The 12,492-nt window shown below is 39.8% G+C and overlaps 1 protein-coding gene across 3 annotated transcripts in view; it reads right to left on the bottom strand.

Annotated features, from left to right (window-relative positions):
- ripor2 (RHO family interacting cell polarization regulator 2) overlaps nucleotides 1-12,492 on the bottom strand; it is a 96,291-nt gene that overhangs the window by 28,813 nt on the left and 54,986 nt on the right. For all 3 annotated transcript variants that reach the window (XM_060942739.1, XM_060942741.1, XM_060942740.1), the window contains exons 7-8: nucleotides 1,050-1,199; nucleotides 881-944 (exon numbers count right to left, since the gene is read on the bottom strand). In XM_060942739.1, coding sequence (XP_060798722.1) covers nucleotides 881-944; nucleotides 1,050-1,199 — 214 coding nt within the window. The remainder of the gene's footprint in view (nucleotides 1-880; nucleotides 945-1,049; nucleotides 1,200-12,492) is intronic.

The following is a 12,492-nucleotide window of genomic DNA, read 5'->3' as shown; positions in this document are numbered from 1 at the left end:
TGTCAAATTACTGGAAATTTCCAGAACAATCTTATAATCTTGTAATACAGGATGGTTTAAGTTATAAATCAGTTATAGAAACTGTTTTATTTAATCAGGCTAACAGATCAACATCCAGGTCCCTACAAAATCCACCATTAGCTTGATCAATTCTATAAAAGTCTATTTAAATTCTGAAAACTGTATAAATGTTGTTTTCCACCAAAGAGGCGGGATTAGCCAACGCAGAATAGTGACGTTTGTCTCTTGTTGATGACGTGTAGGTCGCATGAATGCGACCTGTCCGGTCAGACTGCAGTCGCATGTGAAAATATCGGATATGCATCGGATTTAGGACCACATATCCAAGCGGCCTGGGTCGCATGTGAAAAAAATCGGATCTGTGTTGTTCAGATTGTCAATAACAAATCAGATACAGGTTGCATATGGGCCAAAAAAAAAAAATCGGATATGGGTCGTTTCAGGGTGCAGTCTGAACGTAGTCTTAAAGTCCTCTAATGTTTTCAGCCTAAGAGAAATTAACAAAGCTTTTTAGCCCTACAAGCTGGTCCTAAACCTCTGAAAACACAGAGACGGCCCACAGAACGTCTATGTGGCTAAACGTGAATCACAAATGATCAATGTCTGCTTCTGGCATTTAACTCCACAATCAAGGTAATGTTTTTGCTTTTTTTGCAAATGCTTTTGATTTTGACAACAGCTAATATTGTATCCAACATCAAGTAACGTTAGCATTATATATTACTGACATTAGGTAGCTGCATGCCAACTATAGTTGAATAAACTGAACCTCTTAGTGTAGTGCTTTTAACCCAGATACAATCTGATAATACTAATTCAATATTAATATTCACCTCCAATATACCCAAAGCTCGTTTACCTTTCATTTTGATATGGAATTCCCCCAACAGGTTCTCCAGCTCCCCCTCAAAAGTACTCATGTTCTACAAAAGAAAAAAAAAAAAGAAAATGTGAGATAAGCTGCCAAGAAATGTAATAGGGCTTCAGCGTAGTTAGTGGCACAATTGTGTTAGGGTGAGAAAGATGACCTCTGTGTACTCTTTGTAGCGGCGGTTGACCTCAGTCAGGCTCTCTCGAGTCCCTTTAGTAGAAGGTGAAGCGGTGAAAGCTTGCTTCATTTTACTGGCACCGTCTCGCAGCCTCCTCTGAATACAGAAGCCCTCATACAACTCATCCACCTGCAGCAATAAATACATGCTCTATTAGCCTCAAGACTTTCATACACACCCACACAATTCATAAATGTATATCATATAGCTGTATGAAGGCCTGGAGTGAATTCAAAAGACCATTTAACAGTTTCGTAACATCACCACCACCACTACTACTACTACTACTAATAATAATAATGATTATGATGACAACGACCGTGAGCTAAAGGAGAACGAAATAATGTTAATGTGCATGCCCAACTCAAGTAAAATTTCTGATTGAGAATCTGAATAAGTTATTGTATAGAAGAATGCAACATTTATGTATGAGCATGCATATGTTGGGTGGAGGGGAAACAAAAAAACCCTCATTTCCTCACAGAATCATGTTACAGATTTCAAGACTTAAAAAATAAAAATTGAGAGGTCAAAAGGGAGGGCGAGGTGGGAATTTAATTAATATTTCATAACAGGATGAAGCTGGACATATCGTCTCTCCTTCTGTCCAAACACATTTTGCTGAAATTGCCAGCATTTGTTTATTTTTAAAGTACAGACCATACAATTGAACACTTGGTTAATGTTAGTTTAACATTCACTCCTGGTTATACTCAGTCAGGATTATTCTAGGAACATTGATACACTGATACCCCTCATGAGCATACATTTAGTTTTGAATAAATCTGAATTATAAGCAATCCTACATGGCTGCTTCCTGGATTTAAAAGCGCAAATCAAGGTCATTTGTTTGAAATAATTAATGGCCATGAAATTAAAAAAAAAAAAAAAAAGTTATAATCTCACTTAGAGTGATTGTGCTGATAGTGTGAGATGCACCAGACCTATGCAATATTGGTTTTTTCCCCCCCTGATGATAAATTTCCATTTAAAAAAAAAAAAACCCACACACACCAACCACCCTGCTTTTTAATTATCATTATTTGTAAAATGTTATATTTGATTAATCTTTTTAGGTAAAGGTTTTCATACTTTTTTTTCTCCTTTGGCTGAAAACCAAAAGTTCTGACCAATTTTGTAACATCCAAATAAAAATAGTAAACAGATATTATCTATACTTAACTACCATCACAACAGAGTATGTTACGCAAGTCAATACACTGATGGATCTTATTTCATATTAATGAGCTCAAAACTTTCCCCCTTTAATAGATAGTTTTCACATGACGTCACAGAGTCAGGGATTCCCTAGTGGCAGCCATCTTGCGGGTCAAGCTTATGGTGACTGAGCACACATTGTAACGCACGAGTACAAAGTCTTCAAAAGAACCCAAGCAGGCTATTTAAAGCTAGCAATGGTGCACACCTGTTGTATTCACGGCTGTTGTAATAGGTCAGATGATGAAGTCAAGCGGAGCTTTTATGGAATTCCCACTGTACGGGAGCACGAAGGTGAGCAAACAAACGCAGAATACAAAGGAGAAATCTATGGCTTGCGAGAATCAACCGCAAAGATTATCAGCCTTCCAGACACAGCAAAGTCTGCTCCGATCATTTTATAAGTGGTAAGTTGTTTAAATAAACAATCAATTGTGTTTAAGTTTGTTTTTGGAAACCAAAACATGTGAATAATCTCTGGAGAATGCCTAACTGGAACCGCTGAGTGTACGTTTACATTGTAATGTACACTTAATATCGCTTGTTTGTTACGTTTCTATTTGAAACTTGTCACTTCACTCACGCAAGGGTCATTTTTGAAAAACATTTTAGGTCTATTCTGTATGATTTGATTTGTGTTTGGGATGCAAATAGTGCGCCTTTTGGTGGATGCCACCTGAATCGCGCAGATCCGATTTTTTTTTTTAGGGGGGGGGGCATTGGAGTGTCTAATTATAATTTCAAAGTAAATTCTGTATTAAAATTCCTAAATAAGCAAATCCGTTACAGTCCATGAAACAGGAAGTATAAGGATGAGAAAAAAAAAAAAAAACAGTTTAAATCGGAAAGCTGCACACATTTGCGCAGCCCGAGCATTTACTTTGAAATTATAATCAGACACTCCAACGCCCCCCCCCCAAAAAAAAAAAAAAAATCGGATATGCGCGATTCAGGCGGCATCCGCCAAAAGGCGCACTGTGAATATATAAAGTTGCATATATCAGACAGCCTTTAAAGTTTGATGAAGTCAGTTTCAGGCTTTGGAGCAGGCTTTGGCAGCCCTGCATAGTCACTTGAAAATGCATCTTTGTCCACTTCGTAGGGGTCAATTCCCCCAATCAAGGCCAGTTTGGCTGCATACCGTTGTCGTGAGATGTCGTCTAATGTATCTATATACTTCTGTTTGCTTGATTTTGCCGACATTTATCTTTATTTTAGAAAACTGACTATATAACTTCATAAATTCATCCGAGATAACGTAGCCGGTAGTGGCGATGGTCCATTTTGTTTGCCCCGCAAGATGGCGGCTGGGGGGGCGTTCCCCGGAATGCCGTGACGTCAGTCAGTACGTTTACATGCACATCCAAATCGAGCTGCTGTCGGTAATCGAGCAAAGGGTCCCAGCAGGGGTGCCAGAGAAATCCAATCCTACATGCATACTGTGAAATTGAGCTATTGATTGAGGTGCATTGTGCACCCGAGCCACAGGTGGCGCTACACGCCCCATCGTGTTGGTACACTTCCGGTTGTCGTCATGAAGAGCTATTCAAGAGTATAAACAAAGGGACTACAGGCGGAAATTAGCATGTACTGCTATAACCTGGTACAAACATCTGTCCTTTTTTGTACACTGTACATTTGTACACTGTCCCTTTTAAAAATAAAATAAACTAAGAAGAGTGTTTGTAGTTTGTATGTACGAACAGAAGTGTTCCTAATAAAGTTGGCGACTAAGGTGACGTGTCATGTCGACCGAGGCTGTTTTTTTTTTTTTCTTCCCCCCCGACCGAGGCTGTTGTGTTTCCCGCTTGTGGTCTCATCACTCGTCACTTCCGGAAGGGGCAGTGCTGAAGTAAGTAGCTCGAATACGTAGCTTGATAGGGTATACATGCATCAAGTAGCTCAGCAAAAATCGCATAATCTAGGTCGTGTAGCTCGATTCCGAGAAATCAAGTTCGGTTCAATTTCAGCCGAGCTAAGGTGTTTCCATGCCATTTAGAACTTCGATTTCAGACGAGCAACGGCAGAAATTCGATTTTCTCTATGTGCATGTAAATACACTGAGTGAAAACTATCTATAGAAAGTGAGGGCAAATGTGTGAATTCAAGAGTCAAGAGCAAGGGAGATTGGGGAAAGGGGGTGGGGCTTCAAGATGGTGCTAATTAATATTGAAGAACTAAAACAATTGCATAAAATCACTTCAGATTCACTTGTTGACTGGCTCATCTTCCACTGAAATTTGGGGAGAGTAGATTATTGTATTTTGAGTGATAATTTGTACTAACCTACTCAGATGTTAAATTGTGGAGCTCCTACATAAAATGCTAATACAAAATAGGTTGGCAGGTTCGATAATACAATATAAAACCAGAGTAAACATATCTGATTAACACCAGATACATAAACACTGGATATTACGACAATGTAGTCTCCTTTAGGGTTGATGATAAACTAGCACTTACCTTATGTATGAAAAGAAGTAATGCGGCAACACCACAGATCAAGGTTGACAATTTTAGGCAACTTGCCTACATAACCAAATGCAATTATGTTGCACAACTGAACTGCGAATATCATCTGCAAGCCGTGTTACACATCAAACAGTGTGTGGATCAGAAAGCTGGATCAAGAGAAGAGCCAGAGCTAGCACAGGACTAATGAGAGGAAGCAACAGAAAAATGATGTGTTTGGGGGGGGCGACCTAGACAGACAATTAAAGAACACATGACAAGACGCGACAGATCAAGGAATAAAAGCAAAAGAACACAGAGGAAGTAACAGCAATATCTCTTCAAATGACTTGAGACAGAGTTTAAGGTGGTCTCATAGCAGCAGACAGAATTTAACACCCCCACAGTGACAGAGATGAATGTGTGCAACCATCTCATCCTATTCAACCACAGCCGTGGATGTGTTTGTATAAATGGCTTGCCATCATTGATGGAACAATGAATTCTGAATTATACCAGCAAATTCTAAAGGAAAATGTCAGGACATCTGTCCATGAACTGAATCAAGAGAAGGTGGGTCATGCAGCAAGACAATGACCCTAAGCACACAAGTCGTTCAGCCAAATAATGGTTAAAGAAGAATGTTTTGGAATGGCCAAGTCAAAGTCCTGACCTTAATCCAATCGAAGTGTTGTGGAAGGACCTGAAGTGAGCAGTTCATGTGAGGAAACCCACCAACATCCCAGAGTTGAAGCTGTTCTGTACGGAGGAACGGGCTAAAATTCCTCCAAGCCGGTGTGCAGGACTGATCAACAGTTACCGGAAACGTTTAGTTGCAGTTATTGCTGCACAAGGGGGTCACACCAGATACTGAAAGCAAAGGTTCACATACTTTTGCCACTCACAGATATGGAATATTGGATCATTTTCCTCAATAAATAAATGACCAAGTATAATATTTTTGTCTCATTTGTTTAATTGGGTTCTCTTTATCTACTTTTAGGACTTGTGTGAAAATCCGATGTTTTAGGTCATATTTATGCAGAAATATAGAACATTCTAAAGGGTTCACAAACTTTCAAGCACCACCGTAGAGCGAGACAGAATATAGAAGGCCCCAATAAAACACTAAATCACTACTGTTTATTTCCATAAGGAAAGGCATTACATACTGTATATGGATAGACTGCGGTTTTATTTAGAATGAAGAAGACTGTGCATAGGACAAAATCTACAGCGTGCCCGAGAAAGATTCAGCATCATGTTTTGCTGAAAGTCAAAACTGAATTTTGCAGAGAGATCTCCGGGAGCAGGGTTGGGCGATCTAGATGAAATGTGTGATGGGAAAATGTGGGATTGTCTGGTGGTGGTCCCATCTGTTTAGTTCAACTGGGGAATAAGACCCACCCAAGTCTAGACCACTGCAAACACTCCCACCACAGCCATTCTTGGTTTGGTAAGTATGCGGTTCTTAAACTCCCCCTTTTCTCCTTCGCCCTGTGTGTTGGCGGGGGCTGAATCAGCTCTATTCAGGGGGTTTTCGTAGTCCCCAAGCAGAATTTGTCTAGTTTCATAGTGGACTGCTAAAAAGTTTATTTTTACTCATTTGTCCTTTTATAAACATGAGTGTGATGTTTCTAACTTAAAAATGGCTTTATGTTCCATACTCCAATCATCTAAGATGGCATCATCTAAGATGGCATCATCTCTGCATGTAAAAGAGGAAACTGAAGAACAGGGTGTGGCCAGTAATAGTCATGTCACTATCAGATGAGAACCTAGCACATCTCATCTGATGTGTGACCGATAAGACAAGAAAGCAGAGCTGTTCAGGCTAATCATACATACACACACCCACACACAAACTTTGCTCACCATCCTGTACTGACACTATTCTAGTTGTTTATAGCGGTGATTAAACAATCCTCTCCACCGAGACCACTCTACGTTTTTGTGTTGTGCCTCAAGTGATCATGGTCAAAGGCAAACTAACGAAGTCCTGCACCAGCTGAACAGCTTAAGAGAAAGACTGGCTGGGTCAATTTCAGTCTCCTATGAAGGCAGAGTGAAGCAGTGGGAAGTGGCTCAGTGTGCAGTGAAGTTTAGTGCCTGTGCATCTTGCACTCCATCGCAGTTTCAAGGGTGGTGCAAGTGTGAAAGAAGAGACCTCAAGGGCACAACTTGGGTGTACCGTACACACCCCTTTCTGTTGGGACTGCTGTTGATCTACTTGCATTCTTTCCAAATCACAACACAAGAGCAGCCACTAGTAGATCCACCCATGTATACAGGGCAGCAGCTGTTTGGCAATAGTTTGTGTGTGTGTGTGTGTGTGTGTGTGTGTGTGTGTGTGTGTGTATGCTGGGAAGGGGTGTGCGCGCACACACGGGTTGGATGGGCATTCCAATTAGGCCTCAGAAAGGCCAATAAAGATGTACACAACACAAAATCAGTGATACAGTTGGTAAAATTGTAAATAAAGGGTTATATTAAGACAAGTAAAAGTGTACTCTGGAAATTACTTAACCACTTTTTTTTTTTTAATTTATGAATTATGCTTAGTGGACTCAGGACCTCAGCTGCACAGTACATCAGGCATACTAGTGTGATTAAATAATAAATGCTGTGTGTATATATATATATATATATATATATATATATATATATATATATATATATATATATATATATATATATATATATATATAAGCATGTTGGTTATCCAAACATTCCTGCCAGATCAAAGAAGAGAGAATTGACAGGTGTGAAGGAGGAGAACAACTAGGAGAGAACTGATGGGCTTCTACTCTTGAGGAAACAAGCAAGGAAAAAAATCATTATGGACTCCTCTCGCCAGGCTGTTCTATCTGCCACGGTTTTCCTTCCAAGGATTCAGACTAAGGCTACGTTTACATTACGTCGATTCAGTGGATCATCAGATTAACGTTCTTAAAACAATTCGCGTTTACACTAAAACCGTTAGCCGTGCACACAGCAACGCCAATACGCGGATACGCTCGGCTCCGCAGGCATCCTGCGCTCCAAATCACTCCGCCCTGAACAGCGAGTGCCCTCTGGAGGGTGCGCACTCCAGCCCTGCACAGCTCACACAGCGCGCGAGTGAAGTGCACAAGCCACGATTCGGGACTGAGCCGCTGTGTGTGAGATCCCAGCGCATATCACTTACTACTTGCAAGTGGAAGGATGGCAAGCCTAAAGACAATCATAACTACACAATGGGCAGTATTTGCATCAGTATTTGCAGTATTTTCATACTTTTATACTCTTTAATTAAAGGTGATACAAGGCGGAAGTCCGCGCCGTTTTTCAGCAGTCGCGTCACATGACCAACGCCAGCGAATCAGGAAGGTGGATGTCACAGTGACGTTGTCCAATGAGACGCCAGCTAGAGCTCAGCACAGCGTATCCGCGTATTTTGAATGTTTACACAGCACCGGAGCAGACACGATCTGGATTGAATACGTGGACGCTGGCGGATTCCCGTTTCCAGGCGGTTTAATGTAAACGGACAGTGCATCCGCGAAGAAAACGAGACAGATACGGTCTAGTGTAAACGTAGCCTAACTGACACCTGCACAGCTACTTTCCTCAGGCCTTAGTCCTTTTGAAGACGACCCCTTTTCGAACATGTAATTGGCTTGATGTTTAACATTAACAGTCCACTCACTGATAATTACACACAGCAAATCGCTAATGTTTACTGTAAATTGCTGTACATGTAAATATTTTATATTGTGTATATTTAACAGTTGTTCCACAAAATCGAGTCGTACATGAGCTGATAGCGGATGAGGCGCGTAGCACCAAGTAGGCTCGAAGGCATGTATGACAATATTGAGTGGATTTTTATTCTATCCACATTCACTGGATTTTGAGAAAACGGAGCATTTTTATTTTTTGCAAATTCGATAAATAAAAACTTTATACAAAAATGTCCGACAAAATCATTTCCACGTAGAATGTAAACAAACCGGCGAAATGACAACAATTTGTGAAAACTGCTATAAAAATTCTTGAGGAAAAAGAAAAAAAAAGGGCACACCCTCAAATTCTTTTATTCCATATTTTGTTGCGCTTTTTCTCTTTTTTTTTTGTGTGTGTGTGTGTTCGTGTTCCCTTCAGGTTTTTTTTTTTTTTTTGCAGTTGGCAAACCAACTTAAAAGGTACATTACCATCAACTGGAACAGGAGTTTTTTTTTTTTTTTTTTGGGGGGGGGGGGGGGGGGGGGGTCCCGATATTCTTTTAGCCATTTCTGTTTCTTTTAAATACTTGATCATTTTTGGGTTTAGCAACACGCTCCGCCATTTTGGTTTAGCAACACGCTCCGCCATTGTTTGTTTCTCTACTCATGGTACACTGCAAAAAATGGCCTTTCAAAAAAAAAAGAAATAAAAAGATTAAAACAAAGCATATTTGCTTGAATCAGGTGAAAAAAATCTGCCAATGGAACTAGTCAAATTTGACTTGGTAAGATTTCTTAAAGTAAGATGAAAAATCTAACCTGTTTTTAGATGAAATAATTCCAAAATAAGATTGGGGAACTTATGCGAGATCTGATTAACTCAAAATAATCAAAATAGTTCTTATAACAATATCGTACTTCTTACATTTAGCTATTCAAGTCTTTTTTTTTTTTAAAGATTTTTTTTTGGGCCTTTTCCACCTTTATTGGATAGGACAGTGTAGAGACAGGAAATGAGCGGGAGAGAGCCGGGAAGAGATTGGGAAAATTACCTCAGGTCGGAATTGAACCCGGGTCCCCGGATTTATGGTATAGCGCCTTATCCACCTGAGCCACGACAATGCATTTTTGGGGCACTAGATTCAAAGATTTCAGTAAAGTTCATTTATTCCCAAAACAAGTTTTTTTTTTTCTTGAAATAAGATGAACCGCATTTGACAAATGTCCAAAATGTACTTGTTTTAAAAAAAACCTTGTTTTATTTTCAAAGGTGCTCCAAATAAGACTTTTTCAAGACATTTTGTCTATACAAGATTTTCAAGATGGACTGTCTAAAAACTAGCCTTTCTAGCTAAATGAGGTTTTGCTTGTTGGGCAATTATGTCTTATAATAAGGGTGGCTAGATGTTTTGACTTGAAAATGGACAAATAAACTTCCTAAGATTTTTATTTTTTGCAGTGTATGTGAGCCGATAACCTAGTAGTAGAGCAGTGGCCAATCAGAAAGCACAATTGTTCATATCCAATGAATGTGGATGGAATAATTTGTATATTGTGTTCACTGTTGACTTCAACATCCAGACAAATCCCTTGTACACGGCAAACATCCAGATTCTAAAATGCAGTTTTCCAACATGAATAACGCATCTTTCTGAAAACACACTCCAGGGCTCGAAATTAACTTTTTTTCTTTGTGTCCCCCAGTGGTCCCGAATTCTGTGTTGCATTGTCCCGAATGGAAGCAATAGTGTCCCCATTTTTTTCCTCTCTGAAATAACCAGTGGTTAATATTATCATATGAAGTTACTATTATATTTGTAACTATGCGATTTTGAACCCTTTATATCATTTTTACAATAAGTCACAAGACACAAGCGACACATGTCCTATACATCATCTACTTCAAAATTACAGTTATTGCATTTTCAGTTTATTAAACTTTGGCGATCTCACTGTATGAATAGATACCCGTTTATTTAAAGGGGCCAACTAGCTCATTCAGAAAATGTTTCAACTCCCTACATCTGCAGTACACTTTAGTTGAAAATAAGACCCCTTTTATGTTCATTTCATCTACTTGTACCTTGAATATCTGTTGGCACTTATAAGGCCAACTTATAATTTTCACCATTACCGTTATCCATAGCCCTGTGATGACCGGGCGACTTGTCCAGGGTGTACCCCGCCTTTCGCCCGTAGTCAGCTGGGATAGGCTCCAGCTTGCCTGCGACCCTGTAGAACAGGATAAAGCGGCTAGAGATAATGAGATGAGACCGTTATCCATTTTTATGAACTTTCCGTTATCCATTTTATGAACTTTCGCTGCCGAAACGTGGGTGCAAATGTTAGCAACATCAGCATAGTGCCAGGTCCTAGCCTAGTTGTGCTGTTGACTGACTAAACTTTCTGAACTAGAAAGACACCAAGAAAACTCACTTATTCTGTTGAACGGTATCTTCCGTCAATATCATCCACATCATTCCTGTTGTATTTTATAACGTGTCTAACAGTGTTCATTCAGTTCATTCAGTTGCTAGCGTTGCCTGCAGACCAGGCGATGACACTTTGGATCCTGAAGGTCCCGGAGACGTTATGTCTGGGCTTTCAGTTTCTTCCCCGCGGTCGGTCCGCTTCAACCACTTAAGCATTTTTGTTCTGGCAAGAGTCGGCGCAGCGTGTGCGGTAGCAATTCCATTCCAAGTCCATATAATGCGGACACCGGCCGAAGATTCTAGAACAGAATGCGCTGCTCTGTAGCCTACGGATGCAGGTGCATCGAAAGTGTAGCTACTAATGTATTTTTCGCTGTTAACGTTTTAAAATTAAAATTGACAAATTAGGTGAATGTCTACGTATGTGTTACGGCTTTGTAAATAATATTAATGTAGAACTTTTTTTCTAGATCTATTTTTTTTCCATTGTCCCAGGATTGTCCCAGATATAATAATTTTGTGTCCCGATGACATTTTTTATGGTCCCCGGGACGTCGGGACACCGTTAGTTTCGAGCGCTGACACACTCCATAATGTTCTTAAACATGCATGTGGTAGTTTTTGACACCTGCTCCTTTTTGTTGATCACACTTCACAATACTGACGATGCTGAAATCATGTCCCTTGTGGAATAACAGCAGTTATTTTTAACCCAGCTCAAAGTAACTGCAGGCTTTTTAAAAACCTGCCTTTGAGAAAAGATTAAGAAGGACTCCTCCCTCTGTTCTTCCTCTTTTCAGCTCAACCACGTGTCACATGACTTCCTGTTTACCCTGCTTACTTTCTGTTGAGTGGATAGAGGCTGTCGACTTGCCGTAACACCACGCTCATTATGACTAAGATTATGAGACAATGATTGTGTGCAAATTTCTAAATAGTGTCTACATGCCGTGGTAAAATCCATCCAAATGGCATCATGCTGGCGTAGACTCCCTTCAGCGAGCCTGATCCACTCTGATAACGATCTGCTGAACACTGCCTGTAGTTTGAATGTCCTGTATAGGACTAGGCGATAGGCATCGGCTGGACACCCACATTACTCTGTGCTCTGGCAACCACAGATACTCTGTTTAATGTGTCCAACAAAGCAGAGTCTTAACTCATTAGTCATAACACTACTTCAGTATCCAAAATGACAATGTTGAAAGCAGTATGATGAGGCCCAAACAGAGCATTTTTCAACCTAATCTCAAATCTACTGCATCTGGAATTGACAAGTGTTTAGGTATGGACAAAATACTGACACATCGTACTGAGAAATAAACAGAAAATCAGTTTACTGAAAACTCACTTATAATGAAAAAGTCTCCATCTTAGTTTATACTAACATGGACAAATCAAAACCGCATATTTAAATCTGTTTTGCTTTTCCTTCCACACTAAAATGACATTTTCGGGCACTGAAAAAGCATCTTTTTGAATACGATCTCCAAAGTGGAGGAATCTGTAAATACTATTGTGTTGTAGTTCAGATAAATGAAAATTACACGTTTTTAAAACACTACGGTAACTTTTGATTATGGAATTTCCACATTTCGGAGATGGAAATCGAACAGG

The sequence above is a fragment of the Neoarius graeffei genome, chromosome 16 (assembly GCF_027579695.1).
Source record: "Neoarius graeffei isolate fNeoGra1 chromosome 16, fNeoGra1.pri, whole genome shotgun sequence".
Taxonomy (NCBI): Eukaryota; Metazoa; Chordata; class Actinopteri; order Siluriformes; family Ariidae; genus Neoarius; species Neoarius graeffei.
This window is presented reverse-complemented; position numbering and strand designations above follow the sequence as displayed.